Raw genomic sequence first — 21,038 nt, 5'->3', positions numbered from 1 at the left:
ATCTCTTATGAGTTTTCCTGAGCCCCTGAAACAATCATTCCAGAGCCAAAGACAATCAAATCTGCATTCTAAGTGATATGGTTGGTGAGAGCTCAGAAAGCCGCATGGAGTACTTTTCTGAGTTGCACGTCTGGACAAGCTGATGAACCACAGGATGCAGCAGATGTCCACCTGTAAGTGGTGGGCAATGAACTATTCCTCCAAGGTTTGGCCAGCTTAAAAAATTGGGTTTCTGGACAGATCGGCCACTTGGAGGTGGACCTGTGTGAGTCTTGTTCAGTCTTTAAGGTAAATTCTAAATCTGAGCACAGATTTCAGGAGCGCTTGCTGCACATCAAGCAAACGGCACGGCAGTCCTGGCAGCTGGTTGACCACCTTATCCTCTACGGAGGGTACAGCTTGGGAAGCCACTAAGGCGTGCTCTCTCTCAGTGTTCCTGCCTCAGGGGACCAAAGGAGTGTCGGGCCGAAGGTACGTGCTCAGTAGTCCCAGCTGGCTGCCTACGCCCTTCCTCACTTTAAGCAGAGATTAAGGGGCTTCCCTTCTTATAGGAAAAATAATGGAACGTGCTGCTTGAATATCACAGTTCCCATTGATCAAACATGTTTCTCTTTGCTGCAAAATCTGCCATTTCCAGTGCCCCCTTGCCCACACCCTCCGTTCGTCCCTGCTCACTAGGGAAATCATCTGGAGAAATGGGCTGTCCTAACTCACTGCTTAGGCATTTTCTCTGATTCAGGTCGGGTCGCCACTCCTTGTAAGGAGGCTGCATTTGATCACGGTTGCAATTTATATTGGTGGTGTTCTGAGAGCAACTCCCGTATCCCCAGGCAACCAGAGCCTCCAAATCCGCTTCAGGTCCGGGGGCCCTGGTAAATCTGTACAGTCAGCACGGAGAGGTCTTCACCTCTGTCCGAAGACCACAATCTGGTGGTCATCTAATTTGGGATTTCGTATTGGTGTTGCTCTCATCACTTACATTCTCCAGAAGGAAATGATCTTTGTGTGACTATATTAAGTGGTTAGAAAGCATTCACACATCCTTTTCCTTAAGCAGCAGCCTTAGGGGAGCAGTACGAATCCATCCCGCAGTATCACTTACATTCCAAACTCAATTGGTTTTAATGGGGCTTAGGAATTAGGAGGAATTTCTCTTGCCCCCTGGGGCTCTTTGGTTCCTATTAGCAGAACTTATTAATTGTTCAAAGAAGCAGTGCATTTCCTGTATCTTAGCCTTGGAGGGCTGTAATTCATCGCTTCTTGGTGTTAATAACTTGTGAACTGATTTGCACGGTCCAGGTCTCTGATGCCAGGAGCACAAAGGTTTTCTGGAAACTTCTATCTCAGAGACACAGTGGGAGACGCTATGTCCATTTGGCAAGGACTTGGGAAGAAAGCCAAAGAGGTCCACACACTGCATTTTACCACACGCTCATCTCCCCGGGGCTTAAGGGATGTCATATGGGGTGCTGGCTTGGGGTCACCCCACGGAGAACCATCCTGCCACGGCTCTGTGACTGACATTTGCTTTTTCCATGGCTCTAGAGAATGTGGGTTTTAGCCAGCTCCCCTGAGGGCCAGCAAAAGCCATAATGCACCCCCCCTCAAGTCGGCTTTTTGGAAAATACACAAAAGACCTCTTGCCGCCAGCCTTGGGAGTATCAAATGGCAAAATTTTGTTTTGGGGGATGTTGACATTTAAGATGGAAAAGGAATTTGGATTTCTAAATTGAAAAAAAAAAATAAGTCAATGTGATTTCCAATTAAAATATGGTTGTAAATTCAGTCAGCCACACATCTAACTTGCTCCCCCCCGGAGGAAGATTAATCACTTCTCACAAGGGAATTCGTGTTCTCGCCTCAGCGTTTAGTTACGGCCTCGTCCTATTTCAGTTCTGCAGTTCCAGCTAATTTGGGGCAGCTGTATGTATAAACATTTGCTTACGAGAGCTCAGAAAAAGATCCCAAGGATAGAACAGGCCTCCAGCTGTCCTCCGCTCTGGACCCTAACCTCATGCCTCCAACAGGAGTCCGGGAAAAGGAGAACACGGGCCCTGGGGCCACTGAGGCATCAGTGAAGGGGACGGGCCAACCCTCCAGCACAAAGCGGGGGATTGAGACGGGGAGCCCGCTGTTGGTCAGCTCGGGGCCACAAAGGCAGGGCCATGCCTGCCTACTCTCACGGGCTTGCTCCCTCCAGGCTTGCAAGACAGAACCCAGCAACTTCAGGATTCCAGATAAGGACAGACATGCAGAATCAGAGGGCTGGTGTCCTAGGGCAGCACCTCGAACAGGGGTTCTCAACACATGGCCCCCAGACCGGTATCTTTAGTCTCACCTGGAAGCTTGTTAGAAATGCCGAGGCTTGCACCCTACCTAGACCTCCACAACCTGACCCTTGGGGGTGGGTCCCTGGGATTTATGTTGGAACATGCCCTCCTTGCTGATCCTGATGCCTGAGTTTGAGAACCACTGGTCTGGAACCCGCCAGGGTGGTGCGTCCTGATCTAGGGTCCTCTGGAACCTGGGAGTTCCAAAGGAGAGAAATGAATTTTTAAGACTAAGTTTCAGCATTTCAAAGAGCCAAAGGAAAAAGGTCTGTGTGCCTGGAGAAAGGCTGATAAGGCTAATGTAACAGTCCCTTTTCCTTGTGGCTGCCTAGGCACGTAACAGCGTGCCTTCGTGATGGTTCTCTCACCAAAAAGCATGGACTGTTCAGTTTAAATGCCATTAATGAATCAAAAACGGATATATGGGTTCCTCATTCATGAATGTGGGGTTCTCTGGGGCAGAGGGTGGAACGCAAAACAGTTTCCAACACAAAGGACCCGTGGCAGCGTGGAGTATAATGAAAGTCGTCTTGGGTGACTAAACATTTAGGAACTACCCATTTTGGCTCTGTCCCTGCTTTGTCTCCTCAGACACGTGCGAGAGTCTCCCACCTGTACAGCAGGCTTAGTAATGTTGGTCTTCTGTCTGTCTCACTTAGAAAGACAAACTAGATGGTGAACGATTTTCTTCCGAGCAGATGAGATGTGCTCTGCTTTGGGAAATGATGTTCTCTCTTGGGCTGTCGACTAACTGCTTACAAAGTACCCAGAGGACAGTCCCAGGAGTCTGAAGAACTTAGCCTTGTCGGCTCTCAGACCTGGCTGCACACTTGGGAGAGGTTCATATGTGAATGCTCCGGGATTTCTACGGAGACTCTGAAAGTATGCATGTTGTGGCTGTCTTCCTAGTTTCTAGGGCATGAGGAACCCAAAGACAGAAGAAGGAGAAAGATAACATTTAGGATTTTGGACAACTTCCCCCCGCCACTACCCAGTATGGGCTCGCCATGGAAATCCAGAGTGCCTTGGCCTGTCTCTGAACTTGAGAGGTTAGACAGGGAAGGAGGAGGCAGACAGATCAAAACCCTCGTGCCATGTGCTGCTCAAACAGCCAAGAGTTGTGCGCCGGGTGCTGGAGGAAGCAGCCAAGTCAGATGGATGCACAGAGAAGAAGAGGGAAGACTTTGCATAGTCGACTTCTCAAAACTATCATGAAGCTGCATGTGGTGTGGTGGAGGAGTGTGCCCAGTCATTCTTGCTGCTACCCAGGAGAGATACCACAGAGAACTCGGGGATTTACCAAGGCTTTGCTGTGGCTGGGATTAGTCTGCAAAACAAATAAGGTGGCACCGTTCATAGACAGCTCGTCATAGCTTTCCATTCATTTACACTGATCAGATCATGGACGCAAGCTGCCCGGATGGTTCATTCTGGCCAGTGGCGGCTTTCTGGAAGTGTCCATGGAGACGCCACAGCTTCTCTGGGCCCCCGGTCTACTGCACTTCTCTTGTTCTCATGTTCCAGGACCACAAGCTACCTGTTTCCTCCTCTATCTCTCCCCTGGGTTTTTACAGATGAGCCCCACTTTACTAGCAGAGGGAGAGGGAAAGAGGAAGTAGTTCCTTCTTTCGGTCCCCTTGGAGACTCAGTCCCATGCATTGGTGTGATGTTTTCCAAAATCGCTGCTCGGAACAATCAAGCAGGGGTGATCTGGGGCCCCTTCCAGACGGTAAGCATCTGAAACGGAACTCACGTCTGACTCATGTGCTTCCCCCAGGGCCTTCCTCACAGCACAGGTCAGAACACCACTGAATTGCTACTCCACAGAGCTCATTATCCATCAGCACTGAGGCCTCCCAAGGGGTTGGAATAAAGTGGTGTTGTTTTGGATTCCACCAGGAGAGGGATGCCCAAGGAAAAGAACTGTGGTGGAGAAAATCTGCACGAGAAATGGCGAACAGATCCAAACCCCACAAGTCAACAGGGAAGGAGGCTGGTTCTGTCCTAAAGCCAGGAGAAAAACAGAGAACACAGATGTCTTTTGAAGCCTTGACCCCACAAGGGAGGGGTAGGGAAGTGCTCCCTTTGAATCCTGGCTGGCGGTGGCAGAGAAGGAAACTTGAACTCTCCATTTTGAGATTTGCAGGTGGGATTCTGGAGACAAGTCCAAGCAATAGTTTCTTAAAGTAATATTTCTGAGCTAATTATGAGAGGGTATTTCACTGATATTTCATGACTATTCTGACAACGTGAATTCTATAGTGGTATTATAAATGTGAAAACAATCTTAGAATCTGGCCAGGGCCCATGTTCCTGGTCCGAAAAACCTCTTTCCACTATTGAGTTGCTCTGGGGCCACTGTGTTGGCCTCGGAACTCTGCCGTTCTTGACTAAATTCAAGGAACAGTGAGTTTATATTCATTCAAAGCATCTGAAAGGGGACATCCCAGACCCATAAAGGACATAAGTGAGAAATAAGTAAATGCCAAAGGGAAATATAATTAAGGGGGGTTAATTTTGGTTGTGGTGGACTGTTTGTTACTTGTCAGTAACTTTAAAACCTGCAGGATACATGCCCAAGTAGAAGGAAGGAGTTAAATTCAATCCACTGAGACCAGTCCCACTAGTCAACAGAAATTTACACATGGTTCATTTCATCAGAGTCAGGAGGGAGAGAAACCTTATTCTTTCATCATCAATTTGATGTGCAAGTGACATAAGATCTACCACAAGGCTAAAGCAGCAGAACTTTTCCTTCACTCTTGGTCATGGTGAGGCGTACATGAGGACAGAAAATCGGACGCCATTTTGTTAAAACCATTGGGTTTTTCTTGGCATTTCCACCTACGTATATTTTTAATTTCCCCAGATTCCAACTGAATTTTGGAGCCACAAAACGCTTGAGGGGAAACCTAAGGAATTGCTTTTAAAGTCAAGCAATTCCTTTGGCATCTCTGAAAAAAAGAGCTCTCCACGGGGCCTGATGCCTCTGCAGGTTCTCATCCCAGCTCTGCCACAAATAGGAGTAGCAACGCCTTTGAGATTTAATCTAATGGAAAACTCAAGATGAATTCTGCCAAAGGATAGCAGGTGTTTCTGTGGACTGGTTAAAAAACAGTGATCCTATGCAATAATAGCACAGAGACCAGGAACACTTTGCTTGGCCATCAACCTTCCATTAAGGTGGTTTATGACAAGCTTTCAAATCTGGGGGGCAGAGGATTGCAGTTATTTCAAATTTTATGGATAAAGTGAGCTTGTACTCATAACTATATTAAAAATTCCACCTTGAATTATACTTCTGTGTGTTTCCTATCACCTCTTTCCCTAAAATTTTGAGTCCATCCAAGGGACTGTCTTGCTCACTGTTGCCTCTATGGGGTCCGGCACACTACTCTCTGTCTAGTCTGGTTTGTAACAAAATTTGTTGCATTTGATTGGCTTGATAGAACCCCAAGTCCGCTGGCTCTCCTTTCCTTCCCGATTGCTTGTCTTGACACATGCTCTGCTCTGCATTTAGAGGGCACATTTAATCTCTGGTTGGATTGACAAAGTGAACCAACTCCGCCCCCAATCTCTCAGCAGGGGGAAGATGCGTCTTGCGTCTAACTTCCTGAGAAGAGCTAAATTGCCAAGGTCTGTCTGGGCTGGGCATGACTTGTGTTCCTACAGCAGCTTCAGTATTTTTCCACAGCAGAATCTACACCTTCAGAAAGGCTAGTTGAGAGGAACTAGCTGAAGACTTGGGAAAACGGATGACACTTAATTAACCTTTATCATGTTGCCGCATTAAAAAAGAAAAAAAATCATTTCGTTCTCATAGGACTTTTTTCTCCAGTAATTATCTTAATGGTTCAATGGACTAAGGAAGCAAAATTTCGGTCGAGCAGGGTTTTGTTAATAGGTACACTATTTGATTCTGGAAATCCCGGAGGACAAAATACCATATTCCCCCAACCCCCGCTGGACCCTCCTCCACAAACAGACATTGAATTTACAAAATGCACATAGAGGTGTTATTTTAAAATATACCCTAGGGCTCGTTCCTAATTTTCTTAGGTGTTTTTATGGATTCTCAGAGATTTAACCCCATAAACCTTAAAAAATGAAAGGGGAATAAAGGGGTTTAACCTCATCCAAATGCTAGCTGCAAGACGCAGGTTCAGAGTACTTCTGTGACAAGTCAAGCTGTGTCACTTGTGAGCAGCCTGGGCTGACTGAGAGGGACTGGTTCTCTCTACCTCACGTGCCTTTCCAGAATCAAAGGAAAGAAACCCCAGTGGGGGAACAGATGATTCTAATAGTGCCCAATTACAGGTGCTCCTCACAGACTTGAGGATGTGGGCACAGACTATGGCCCTCTGAGAGGATCTTGCTGGAGCTACAGTCTTCTACTTAGTGAACAATTCTTCTCGGTGATGCTTAATCAGGTCAGATTTTATATGCATGTAGGGATTCCGAAAAAGACCGGCCTGCTCAGCTTTGAGTGACAATGTACTTATGTGACCGGAAGTCAGCAGACCTTTGTTCTCTCCTGTTTTTAGCACCTCCGCTAGTGGGCTGAGATGAAACAGACCACCCAGGCAGGACTGTATGGGTTCTTACCACCATTATACACACTGCGCATGCAGCCTTTAAAAGCGCAGGCTGAGTGGTTCTACTATTAAAGTCACCTGCTGTTTACTGTTTGGAGGGCTTAGCCATGAACAAAGAGCTATTTTTGAATTATAAAGGAAAAGGCTTGAAACATTCTCAGTTCTGTTCTGGCTCTGGGGCACGGACTACACCTAAAATTGTAGACCTTGGGTCATGGGGCTCCAATATTTATTACTAACCGCAGGACATTTGACTGGGCCAAACTTTCTGCCTGTTGCCTGCCGGACTCTGCAGTAATAGTCATGATGAATCTAGATTACTGCAAGTGTCACTATGGGTTTTGATTTCTAAATTTTGTTGGGGAAGGAAGTTAAAAGGTATGACCTACAGGAGCTTGAACTGTGACTTCATTCATTTGGGGCCCCCTTCCTTCTGGTCCTATGGATAATCAAGAGTTAGATTTAATCACTAATTTGGTAGGAAATTTTAAATTTATCTACTAAAAGATATGATAATCCTTCTTTGACCCCAGTTATGGCCAGTGATTCAATATTATACCATTAATGCTAGAAAGCCATTGGTTCTCAGTGTCCCAGAAAGGAAGCACTCGATAACATTCAATTAATTGTGGACTCAAGTGCCCCAAACGGAATGAGAACCAAGGAGGTAAGAGGATGGACGGGTGACTGATGCTTCTGGAAGAACAGGGATGACATTCTAAAAGGAAGAGAGGGGTGAAGGGTGCCCACAGTGGACTATGTTTACCCCAAAAACAAACCCACCAGTGGGCATTTCAGCTACAGCCTATGTCATGAAAGAGAAGCCCCTGCAAGTGAATAGAGTCCGGGGCAAAGCATCCAAGGTCTGGGGTTTCTGCTGACACTGAGTCCATGAGGATCTTGGGAGAGACCCATCTATACACTTAGGCTCAGTGACTCCAGAGGTGTTTTCCAGCTCCCAAATTGCAGGGTCCCCTGTAACAGATCGGTGAACGAGAGACACAGCTACTCACGTGGTGTTATGCCTTGTCCGGCCAGCTGTTCCTGGGTCCTCCTCTGCTGAAGTCGTAACTGCAAAACTTAGAAAAGAAAATGTTAGTTTGTAAGTTGGGCTGTGTATGACTGTAGTTGTTTATATTTACATCAGAATTTTTGCCAGCTCTTCTCATTTGTTCTTATCTTTTTAAAGATTATTTATTTGTTCATTTAGAGAGAGCGAGAGTGCTCGTGCAAGGGGGGAGGGGCAGGGGAGGAGGAGAAAGACTCTCAAGCAGGCCTCACACTCAATAAGGACCCTGACTTGGGGATCGTTCTCAAGACCCATGAGATGATGATCAGAGCCAAATTCAAGAGCTGGATGCTTCAATGAGCTGGTCCAGGCGCCCCTTGTTTTATTTTTAGAACAGTCCTGAATTTCTGCAGGAGCTACGTTTGTATTTCTGTTACGGACGTGGAGAAAGGAAAGAGGAGAGACCCCGAGGGTGTTGCAGGGATTTGCAGGAAGACTGTAACAAACCGGAACTGGGAACACTCCTCTCCTCTTCTGAAGTGAATGTTGTTCCCAGGGGACTATGCTCCCTGCCTCCCTATTCACCACCTCGCAGATACACAGCAGCTGATTCTGCTGGGAATTCACCTGCACTTTCAAAAGGGAGAGAGAAGGAAGAAAGCAATAGGCTTTGGAGTCTCATGCGGGTTCAAATCTCATTTCTAGCCCCTTCAAAAGGTGGACAACCCTGAGCAAGCTGCTGAACTTCTCTGACCCCTGGTTCCCTCATCTGTAAATGGAAATGAGAACAACGCCTGCTTTGAGGTTTGATAAACAATGTGCGCGAGTCACTTAGCGCAGGGCCTGGCACAAAATAATGCATCGATAAGCAGGGGTATTATGAGCCTCCGGGACCCATTTGGAATTTCAAAGACATACTACTGGAATCAGGTTTGCTTAGAAAAGTTAAAATACTGTAAATTCTTTGAACTTTATATTTTAAAACTTTGTTGCTATCCATAGCACAAATAGATTATATATATCATATACATACAAATAGTTTAAAAAAAACTATACTTAAAATTAGGAGTGTAGCATTTGTGATTTTCTCCAATTCCCTCCCTATTTTCCCCCTAAAAATTCTATCTTTGGACACTTAACCTCTCCCTCATGGGTGTTCCATTTCCTCGGGGAGATTCTTCTTCCTCTTCTTTTTTAATTAATTAATTTACAGAGTAAGAGAGAGAGCTCACATGTGGGCTGGGGGAGGGACAGAGGGAGAGGGAAAGAATCTCAAGCAGACTCCTTGCAGAATGCAGAGCCTGATGCGGGGCTCGATCTCACAACCCCGAGACCATAACCTAATCAAGGATTGGATGCTCAACTGACTGAGCCACCCAGGCACCCTTCTCAGGGAGATTCCAAGTTTACCATCTTGGCCCCAGCATTTAAATTGCTCAGAATAAGGATAGAAAGTTTACAAAAAGGGGCATTGGTCTAATCAATTTGTAATGAAAAGAGAAAACAAGGAACTGCCTTTAAAAAGAGAAAATTAAGGCACCTGGGTGGCTCAGTGGGTTAAGCCGCTGCCTTCAGCTCAGGTCATGATCCCAGGGTCCTGGAATCGAGCCCCACATTGGGCTCTCTGCTCAGTGGGGAGCCTGATTCCTCCTCTCTCTGCCTGCCTCTCTGCCTACTTGCGATCTCTGTCAAATAAATAAATAAAATCTTAAAAAAAAAAGAGAGAGAGAAAATTAGAATGGAGAGAATTAGAGAAAAATAGGAAGGCTATGTGGGCTGACTTTCAAGTTGATTTAGTATCTCAGAGCAAGGCCTCAGAGCAAATACAGTCACAATACTGACTGTATTGGGGAAAGATAATCTTTTAAAGTGGTGCCATGGTTTTGAATTGGACGCTCATCAATCTTCTTCGAGAGACATCAGTATTGTTGAATTGCTTTTAACTATGTTTGGTTGCTAGACTGTGCTTCACCATACCCTCGTTTTACTCCAAGTTAGGACTGGACAATAAAGAAGACAAAATAAATGAAAATGGTATGAGAGTTTGTTATGTAAGCCCTCCTTCAGAAGAGCCCTCCCACTAATAAAACCTGTAACCTCTGAACAAAATATGAGATATAACTACCTGAGGATTCTGAACTGGAAACAGAATTAGGCACCTTGTTGAAACTTGGAGTTGAAACTTGGAGAAGTGATTTGCATGGGGTGAGTTTCCTGTTTGGGGGAAAACTGAGGGTGACCTGGAGTCATAAAGTGGCAGGTCCCCAGCAAATAAAACTCTAATAGAAAACATGCTCATCTTTCTGGCCAGAGAAAGCAGAGAAAGGTACCTGGACAACCATGGCTGACCATCATAGATTGAAAGGGACATCATGTAGGGGAAAGAGCTAGAGAAGGAAGGGATCCCCTAGCTATGGGTATGAACTCACCCAAGTTTCAGGTTGATCCCTTCATGATGTTTCCATGGGGCAGACTCAAAGCAGCACAGCAAAGGTTTAAAATTAAACTGAAATTTGAACCTCTGCGCACATAGACAAAAAAGGACTTCATGTTTGGATCTACCTGGACTGTGTACTAAAACAAACAAAACAAAACAAAACAAAACAAAACCAGCATTCTCCAGAGGATTGTAAAAGAACTCAGAGTTTATGTAACACAAGACAGAATGTCTAGGATACAATCCAAAATTACTTTACACACAAAGAACAAGGAAGAACCAGGAAAATGTGACCCATTTGAAACAGAAAAGACAATTAACTAATGCTAGCCTTGAGATGACCCAGATGTTGGAATTATCATACTAGTACTTTAAAGTAGTTATTTTCTTTCTTCTTTCCTTTTCCTCTCCCCACCCTTCTCCTTCTTTATTCTTTTTGGGGGGGGGGGTGCGTGGGGGGCAAGAGAGAGGGAAAGAGAATATTATGCAGGCTCCACATCCAGCATGGAGCCCAGCTCAGGGCCTCATCTCATAGTCCTGAGATCATGACTTGACCTGAAATCAAGAGTTAGATGCTTAACTGACTGAGCTACCCATCCACCCCTAAAGTAGTTATTTTCAACTATGTTCAATGAAGTAAAAGAAAACATGCTTGAAATAAATGGAATGATACAAAATACAGATACACTGTAAACTAATGACTAACCCAAAGATAAAGAGTAAATTCTGAAAGTAAAACAACACATTATATAAAGGGAAATACTGATTCTCGATCAGAAAGCATGGAAGCCAGAAGATAAAACAAAACAGACACATAAAAAGAAGACAAGAAGACAAAATGGTAGAGTATCTGAAATAAAAAAAAAAATCCATGAATGAACTTAATAAAAGAAAAAAATATAATAAAAAAGAAAAGGATAGTAAATAAATAAAGAAAGAAAGAAAGAAAAGAAAAGAAAAAAGTATTAATAAAAGAAAAAATATCATGGGCACCTTGGTGCCTCAGTTAGTTGAGGGTCTGACTCTTGATCTTGGGTCTGGCTACACAGTTGTGAGTTTAAGCCTCCAAAAGAATAAATATTAGAGGGAATGAATCAATAAACTTGAAGATAGATCAAAATTAAGAAGATAGAGGAAAATGATGGAAAAAATGGACACAGAGAGCCTCACGGACCTGTGCCACAATATCACAAAGTCTAACATTGGCTAATTATAGTCCCAGAAAGAGAGCAGAGAAATAAATAATGGCCCCAAACTTTCCAAATTTTGTGAAAGACATAAATTTACAGATTCCAAAATGTCAACAAACCCAACAGACATATTCACAGAAAGCCACACTTAGATACACTGTAAACTAATGACTAACCCAAAGATAAAGAGTAAATTCTGAAAGTAAAACAACACATTATATAAAGGGAAATACTGATTCTCGATCAGAAAGCATGGAAGCCAGAAGATAAAACAAAAACAAAATGCAAGACAGAAAATAAAAGTCAACACTTCATAGGAAATGTCCTTTAAAAACAAAGATAAAGCAAAGATGCGTTCGGGGAAAGAGAAAGTGAAATCATTTGTTGCTAGCAGATTTTACTGTAAGAAATGCTTCAGGAGGGGCACCTGGGTGGCTCAGTGGGTTAAAGCCTCTGCCTTTGGCTCAGGTCATGGTCCCAGGGTCCTGGGATCGAGCCCCGCATTGGGCTCCATGCTCAGTGGGGAGCCTGCTTCCTCCTCTCTCTCTCTGCCTGCCTCTCTGCCTGCTTGTGATCTCTGTCTATCAAATAAATAATAAAATCTTTAAAAAAAAAAATAGAAATGCTTCAGGAAATCTTCAGGTTGAATGGAAATGAGAGCAGAAAGAACCCTGGATATTCAGGAATGAATAAAGAGTATCAGAAATCATAATTATTTTTTTAAAAAATATTTTATTTATTTATTTATCAGAGAAAGAGAGCACACAAATTGGGGGGGGGCAGCAGGCAGAGAGAGAGGGAGAAGCAGGCTCCCCACTGAGCCAGGAGCCTGATGTGGGACTCGATCCCAGGACCCTGGGATCATGACCTGAGCCAAAGGCAGACACTTAATGAACTGAGCCACCCGGGTGCTCAGGAATCATAACTATGATAAATATTAAACTTACTTATAACTAAAGTCGGTAATAAATACTACACTTACAACTAAATATGTAACTTCGATAAATACTAAAGATACTCCTTTTTCTTAAGTTTTAAAAGAATGTATGTAACTGTTTAGAGAAAAATTATAATATTGTCTTGTGATGTTCCTAACAGATGTAGATATAATACAGGTTAAAACCATAACAAAAAGATATCTACACTTTACATATAATGGTATAATACTCGCTATAGGTGGACTGCAAAAGATTAATGAAGAACAACTAATATAAATAGAGAGAGAAGGAATGCCTCAATGGCTCAGTCAGTTAAGCATCTGACTCTTGATCTCAGGGTCGTGAGTTCAAGCCCTGTATTGGGTGTGGAGCATACTTAAAAAAAATACAAATAGCTTAAAAAAAAACCCAGTAAATTAAAATGGAATACTAAAAAATATTCAAACAATATGAAAGAATGTAAAAAGTAGGGACTATAGAAGCAAAAAGTAGAGGGAAAAACAGAAAACAAACGTTAAAATGGCAGAAGTATAAAAACATTAATAAACCTTCAAACTAAAAGGCAAAGATTATCAATGGCAATAGAAATTATAGTCATACAGTGTCTCCTAGAGACACACTTTATATACAAAGACTCAGATTGGTTGGAAGTAAATAGATGGGGGGAAAATAGAGCATACAAACAATAAGCATGAGAAAGCTAGATTGACTATACAGTACCAGATAGAAGAAACTTCAAATCAAAGAGTATTATTCAAGATAAAGAAGGGATGTTTCATAATCATACAAGGGACAAATCATTAGAGGACCTGGCAATCATAAATGGACAGCCATCTTATAAAATCCTTAAACAAATGAAGCAAAACCAGGCAGAATGAAACAGATAAATAGACAATTTCAAAATCATAGTAGCAGATTTTATGATTCCTCTCTCAACATTTGGTAGAACTAGATTTAAGAAAAATTACTGATGACATTGGGATTGGAACAATTACCAGTCATCTTGAGTTAACTGATATTTATAGAGCACTGTGTTCAATAATTTTAAATTTGCCATTCTTTTAAGGTTCACTTAGTATTCACCAAGATGTACTAGGCCATAAAACAAGTTTCAATACATTTTTTTGAAAAGATTATACTCAAAAATAGTATGTTCTCTGATCACACTGGAATTAGAAATCAAAAGCAACATGATATTTAAGGAAAATATGTGGCAATATACTTCTTTTTTTTTTTTAAGATTTTATTTATTTGACAGAGAGAAAGAGATGGTGAGAGAAAGAATAAAAGCAGGGTGAGTGGGAGAGGGAGATGCAAGGAGCCCAATGTAGGGCTCAACCCCAGGACCCTGGGATCATGACCTGAGTCAAAGGAAGATGTTTAACTGATTGAGCCACCCAGGTGTCCCAAGACAGGAAGAAAAATTTAAAATCAGTGGCCTAAGATTCTACCTAAAAAGCTAAAAAAGATGTATGCCCACAGCAAGGAGAAGGAAGAGATAGTAAGTATTAGAGCAGAAGTCTTCAAAATAGAAAGTAGACAAGTAGCAGAAAATTCAGAGCCAAAATGTAGTTCGTTGCAAAGACCAACACAATTGACAACCCCCTACCTAGACTTATCAAAAATAAGAAAGAATAAATTTTACCAATGTCAAGAACAAAAGATGGATTATAACTACAGACCTAACAGGATATTAAAGGATTAAGAAGGGCTTTAGGAGACTATCATTAACAATTTTGTGCCAATATTTTTGACAACTTCTGGATAAAATAGAAAACTTCTTAAAAGCTGCAACTTCTCAAAATTAATACAAGAACTATAAACCTGAATAGCATTATATGACTGAGTAAGTTGCATTACGAACTTGCCCCCTTAAGAAAAACCCTCCAGACCCAGATGGCTTTACTGGTAAATTCAGTCAAAATGTTGTGATTACACTTAGTTGTTTTCCAAGTTGTCCATCAAATAACTTCCATCTTCTACATGTCACATCAATAGTAAATAAGAATCCTCACCGATTTTGTATTTCAATACTGTAGATCTTAGTGCAACAGATGGAAAGAATTTATAGAGATATCCCGTCATTAAAATCAGCCATTCTGAAGTATGTCTCAAGTGCTCTAAACCTTAAGTTATTCTGACTTCGATTGAGTTAGATAAAGGCAGTAGAAATGGAAATGAGAAAAAATGAAAAACATTTTGAACAAAAAGAGCTGAAAGAATCTAGTGATAAAAGGGAGGAGAGAAATATGGACAGCTATCAAAGGGTCTTGATGGGATCTTCAGTTATGCTGTAGGAAATTTAAGAACTCCCTGATGTTATCTGTAGCTATGCACTTGGACTATGTACTTACGTAATTTTTCTTGGGAGTGGGTCCATAGCCCGTGCCAGATTCCCAAAGGGGGCCAAGGCCTCCAAAATTTAAGTCCTACTAATCCAGAAACATGAAGATCCAGGGTTTTGAGAGCATGCATTAGAGTTAAGTTATAACGATGTTGACAAAGAAGTCTGGGGAAAAATGATTAGTTTAATTTTAAAGTCTGAATCTTAAAAGTCCCAGTATACTATCAACAATGTTTCTGATATGTAACTTGAAAACTCGGCTGAAGAAAAGCTCAGGGGTCAGGCCTGATGTGGGATACTGTCTCCAAAGAAGGGGCTGTGAAAACTTGTATCAGAATTCCTAAAAAAAGAGGGGCAAGTTATCCGAGGAAAGGAAAGATAAAATGAAGATAGGAATAAAATTGACATTACCAGTCAAGAAAGAATAACATTCAAAGGAGCTGGTAAAGGGCATGATTAATTTGGGGTATGATTAGTTTTGAGTATGGAATGTGGAGAAATCATTGTGCTACCTGACATTGATCATTTCCCTACTCATCCCTGGCAGATCTTCCTGTTAAAAAGATCCTTCATCATTGGCAGATCTTCCTGTTGAAAAGATCAAAGGCATTATTCATCACATCCCTTCAACCTTTCAATAAGTATCTGATGGCCCGCTGTGCGAGAGACTGGCTCGTTATCAGCATAACTGCTGAATAGGACAGGTGTTTACCACTCTCCAAGCCATAACTTCCTAGTTGGTGAGATAAATACTTTTTCTAGGTACATAATCTTTTTACTCCTTTTTGGTTTTTCCCTACTTTATTTTCCCTTCTCTAGGTACCATCTTTCTTTTGGAACAAATTTGTCTCCCCAGAGAAGCAGCTGGTCTTCGGAGCTTTGTTAATTTGTTAATTTGTTAATTCCCTGAAATTGCACTCAATGTGCGTGTGTGGATTGGGTTGTGCCTTCTTTCCGATTTTAGGAAGTCTCTGGGCCATCGAGAAGTTAAGCACCATCGATTGCGATCTAGACTAGATCATCTCACATCTTTTCTAGCAGACTCTCTCCTTACAGTGCACTTTACACATAGTATCAGATTAATTTCCCTGAAACACTATTTCTGTATAGAAATTATTTCTGTTGCTTTGTGCAGTATCCTTCAGTGGCTCCTGATTCTAGCATCCGAGATCTTCTCCATAAGCACTATTCCCACACAAACTCTCTCCTCCTGTTTCGTCTGTTTCTACCGGAGCCCAACACCTACCAACTGTATTTACACACCTTGCCTCGCAGGGTGGGATCTTGTCTATGGTTTGAGGCTAGGCTATAATTTTAATTTATTCCAAAGAGTTGACAAGCTATATATCTGAAATTTATTACAGAATTTCCCTTTGTCCACTGCTTTGTAATGTCACTTTGTCATTTACTAAAATGCTGATATTAGCTATGATCTGTTTCTAGGTGCTAAGTTCTAAGGTATACTAACTTATACTTTCTATCCTCTTCTTTTTTTAAAAAAGCAAAAGTAGTACATGGTTCCTGATTCCTAGAAATAACAGATATAATCGCTTTAAAAATCTATACCTGCCCTGGAAAAGACGAAGGGCATTCCTCAGTGGATTGAAACTGTTAAGTAAGCTTTGGGAGGTAAACAGAATATGGGATTGGATTTGAAAAGTACATCATAAGACACCTGCAAGTGAGTGGTAGAAGACCTTGCCCAGCCATCCTCCTTGCCCAGGAGCAGAAGGGGGTATTAAGCTCCCTCTCACAGGGTTGTTAGATCGGGTACCCAAAGGTCAGTCTCTACCATGTCCTGCATCCTTCCCCACACTGGTCAGTCTCCAGGCAGGAACGGCCAATATGGCATCTGGGGAGACACAGGAGTGGACTCCGGATTGTTGGCAATACCCAAGAGGGTCAATAACCCTTTGTTGCCTGAAACCAGCTACTAGTCATCCTGTGCCTCTCCCCTAGTCCCTCGAATCAGATCAATGCACACACATCAGCAACGTATCTTTCCCCGCGAGGCTGTGCTCACCTGTGCATCAGACAGTCTGACAACTTTCCAAATAAGGGTACAAGGTGAGGGTTTGACTGAGAATCACCTAACCTGGGAAGAATGTCAGCACCACAAATGTAGGGTTCTAAATGTACAACAGAAGATCATACTTAAGGTGACAGTGTGAGCAAATGAAAAGGGACTTTTCTCAGAGATAGACAAGAGAATTTCATTAATTAAACATAAAAGGGGTGCCTGGGTGGCTAAGCATCTGCCTTTGGCTCAGGTCATGATCTCCAGATCCTGGGGTCGAGCCCCATGTTGGACTCCCAGCTCAGTGGGGAGCCTGCTTCTCTCTCTCCCTCTGCCTCTACCCCTGCTTGTGCTTTCTCTGTCTCCTTCTCTCTCAAATAAACAAATAAAATCTTTAAAATAAAATAAAACAAACTGGGGGGAGGGTGGAAAAAAATAATTATCACCTCACACCCATTAAAATGGCTATAATTAATAAAAACAAAAAAGAAAGTTACAAGAATTAGCAAGGCTGTGGAGAAACTGGAACCCTTGGGCACTGCTGGTGGGAATACAAAATGGTGCAACCCCTATAGAAAACAATATGATGACTCCTCAAAAAACTCAAATAGAATTACCCTAAGATCCAGCCATCCTGCTTCTGAGTACCTAGCCCAAAGGAGTAAAAGCAGAAACCTGGAGAGATGCTTGTACTCTCATGTTCACGGCAGAATTATTCACAATAACCAAGGGATGGAAGTGACCCAAGCGTCCATCAACAGATCAATGGACAGACGACATGCTGTATACACATACGCTAGAGCATTGGTCCACCTTCAAAAGGGAAATGTTGTGATACCTGCTAGAGCACGCATGAGACTTGACGACATTACACTGAGTGAAACGAGCTGGCCACCCCAGGACAAATGCTGTGTGAAGTACTTCAAGTTGTCAAACCCACAAAGGCAGAAAATAGAACGGTGATTTCCAGGGGATGGGGCCAGGGTGGGGGAAGCCTTCAGAAGTTACTGTGTAACAAGGATGGAGTTTCAGTTTTGCAAGACAGAGAGAGCTCTGGAGACAGATGGTGGTGTGGTTGCATGACAATGTGAATGTACCTAATCTCACTGGACTACACACTTAAAAAACGCTCAAGATGGTACATTTTATATTAGGGGTGTTTTATAAGCACAAAATTAAATTACAAAAATAAAGCAAATGTTGAATAAGGTTATAGTCCATTAAGATAAACGCCAGTGGGTTGCTGAATATTAGAAAAATACAGTTAAACATTAATTACTAAGCAAGGAGATGAGCTGAACGGTTCTCTTAGAACGTAATACAAAAGGATAAAAGACTGGAAAGCTGGAACGCCCGGGTGGCTCAGTCAGTTAACCAGCTGCCTTTAGCTCAGGTCATGTTCCCAGGGTCCTGGGATCGAATTCTGCATCAGGCTTCCTGCTCAGTGGGGAGCCTGCTTCTCCCCCTCTCTCTCTGTCTGCCACTTTGCCCACTTGAGCTCTCTCTGATATACATAATTGAAGAAAATAAAGACTGGAAAGCAAAATCAGTATGTACTTAATTTACACACATTGCAAACTAGAGAAAAGCTTCCAGGAAAACAAAAAACAACAAACTTATACCTACACTAGAGCTAACTATTATTCATGTTTGATTCATGTACTTGAGGTCCTTTTCCCTAGATGTTTTTGTGGGATCCCATTATAAATCCTTCTTTTCCTAACTGAAAGGACTTTTTATTTTATTTATTTATTTATTTACTTAGTAACACATCACAGATATGTTTCCGTGTCACTTAATACCCTTCAAAAGACACTATTTTGGTATCAGCATCTTCCATTTTTTTGGTTATTCTGTATGTTGTTGAACTAAATGTCTACTATTAAATATTTAATTCCTTTTCCAGTTTTCTGTAACAGTGGACACTCTGTAGTCAATTTAGGGTAACATCGTCAATATGACTTTAGGATACACTCCTAGAAGCGGAACTGTTTGGGCTCTGGACGTGTCAAATTTGAAAGCCTGTGGTCCGTGAGATAAACAGCTCCCCTGCAAGGTGGTTCTGATTTTCTTCTCACGAGTGACGGGTGGCAGATTGCCCACCGCCCACTGCCTGGCCAGTCTTACCATGCTGTATTCCTGCTCTCCACCGAAGCTGGAGGCCTGGCTGCCAGTGAGTGCTCCAAGCCTACAGGGAATGGCCAGACGGCCAAGGCCAGGAGGATCCTGGCAGCAGACCTAACTCGCCCCTGGCTGGCTTCTTCTCCAGGGCTGGCTGAGCTCTGATGCTGGAGGTGGGAGCTGAAGGACCACCTCTATTTTGGTGGCTGCTCCCTGCTGCATGTCAGGGAGTCCTGACCCTTTGGGCAGAAACCTTGCACTTGGTGAAGCAGGCTTTCCCTGTGGGCACTGCTGCCCCCAGCCAGCACTGGCCCTCCTTCCTGAACTGCCTCTGTGTGCTTCCCTGGGCAGTCCCTCCCTCCCGGCTTTCAAGCTGGCTGGAGCCTTTCATGTCCCCAAAACTCTTGGCAAATGTCCACTGATCCACTGTAACTAAAAATACTCTTAGCAGAGGGTTGCTTTTTGGCCCAAGCCTCCCCCACCCCCACTCCCACTTCTAACCACTACAAGTGACAGGCATTCATCAAGTCCTCTCTTCACTTCCTTGGAGGCCATACGATTATCTTTGATGGGTGAAGGGAAGGACGTTCTTGGAGTCTTTGTCACCACAGTATGTTCTCTAATGGTTCTGGCTTTTGGGCGTCAGTCTTTCATAGCTTTCACAACTAAAGCATTTTTTTTTTTTTTGGCCTTCTTTTGGCCTTTGTCAGAGTTGGGAGTCACGTTTGCACTCTAGTTGCTCCTTTCCTGAGAAACCCTGGACTCTCGATTCTCATTTCCTCATCTGTCTGGCTATTCTTATCTCCAGGACTATGCTATTTAAGTTACTGTAGACTTACGATAGGCTTTCAGGTCTGATACAAAGAATCTCCTATTATCCTTTTAAAATAAATATTTGGGGACTACCCTAACCAGTCTCCCTCCATGCTCCTCCCAAATAAACTTTAGGACCAGAGTAGCAAGCTCCATCACCACCCCAAACACCCACCTCCTGCAAATAGGTTCCTTTACTATTTTGTAAAGTGTGAACACCATCCAGTTAGAGCAACAGCCCCCTGGTCTGATGATGATTAAAGAATACACAGAAACTTCTGGATCAAGTATAGGACAAGACGGGGAATAGGTGCCTATATGCAGCTGGGACCAAGCACCCGATTCCAGAATGGGAGCTGGAATATCTTTACACACCATTGGGTTGCAACCAGAGCGAATCACTCCCCTGTGCCCAGGAGAGGAAGCAAGGGAGTTGGGAACGGAAAACAGAGACCTATCTTTTTTTTTTTTTTTAAGATTTTATTTATTTATTTGATAGACAGAGATCACGAGTAGGCAGAGAGGCAGGAAGAGAGAGGGAAAAGAGGAGAAGCAGGCTCACTGTTGAACAGAGAGCCCGATGCGGGGCTTGATCTCAGGACCCTGGGATCATGACCTGAGCTGAAGGCAGAGGCTTTAACCCACTGAGCCACCCAGGGGCCCCCAGAGACCTAACTTTGACTCCACCATGCCCTGTGACCTTAGACAAGCCATTGGGACTAAGAGTCCTGGCCCTCTCATCTGTATACAGCAATCCTGTCAATAATAAATCCTAAGAACCTATCTCACGGTTGTTGGGATGGAGGTAAGGAGTTAGCCACTTCCTAAAATATACAAGGCTGTCAAGTGCCTTTCTGTGTTAAACTGATGATGACAACTTCAGGAGAAAGTCCACCTGTTTGGTGCTGGTTACAGAAGCTGGAGGAGAAAGGGGAACCATTGTCAGTAGGAACAATAACGTGTAACCTTTAACAGTCCTGTTTAAAGGTAGTGAGTTAGCTACTTTCTAAACTACACAAGGTTGTCAAATGCCTTTGTCATGCTGCCTAAATGCTGGCCAGGCCAGGGCTCCAGGTGGTGGAAATTGGGGAAGAGGAATCTGGAGGAATCTTACACAGAGTGCCTTAAAGATACAGGGTTGGTGCCATTCATTGAGGGAGGTGGGAATGGCGGGAGTGAAGAGAAGAAACGGAGTTATGAACTCCTCACAGAGCAGTTCTGGCCTTGAGGGAACTGGAAAGGGC

General features: G+C 43.1%; 1 protein-coding gene across 4 annotated transcripts in view; it reads right to left on the bottom strand.

Annotated features, from left to right (window-relative positions):
- MYOCD (myocardin) overlaps positions 1-21,038 on the bottom strand; it is a 97,711-nt gene that overhangs the window by 49,213 nt on the left and 27,460 nt on the right. For 3 of the 4 annotated variants that reach the window (XM_082708452.1, XM_082708453.1, XM_082708456.1), the window contains exon 2: positions 7,939-8,004. In XM_082708452.1, coding sequence (XP_082564578.1) covers positions 7,939-8,004 — 66 coding nt within the window. Of the gene's footprint in view, positions 1-3,630; positions 3,663-7,938; positions 8,005-21,038 lie in introns of those variants that run through there. The other variant, XM_082708454.1, reaches the window with a different exon arrangement.

This window comes from Mustela nivalis, assembly GCF_964662115.1.
Source record: "Mustela nivalis genome assembly, chromosome: 17".
Lineage (NCBI taxonomy): Eukaryota > Metazoa > Chordata > Mammalia > Carnivora > Mustelidae > Mustela > Mustela nivalis.
This window is presented reverse-complemented; position numbering and strand designations above follow the sequence as displayed.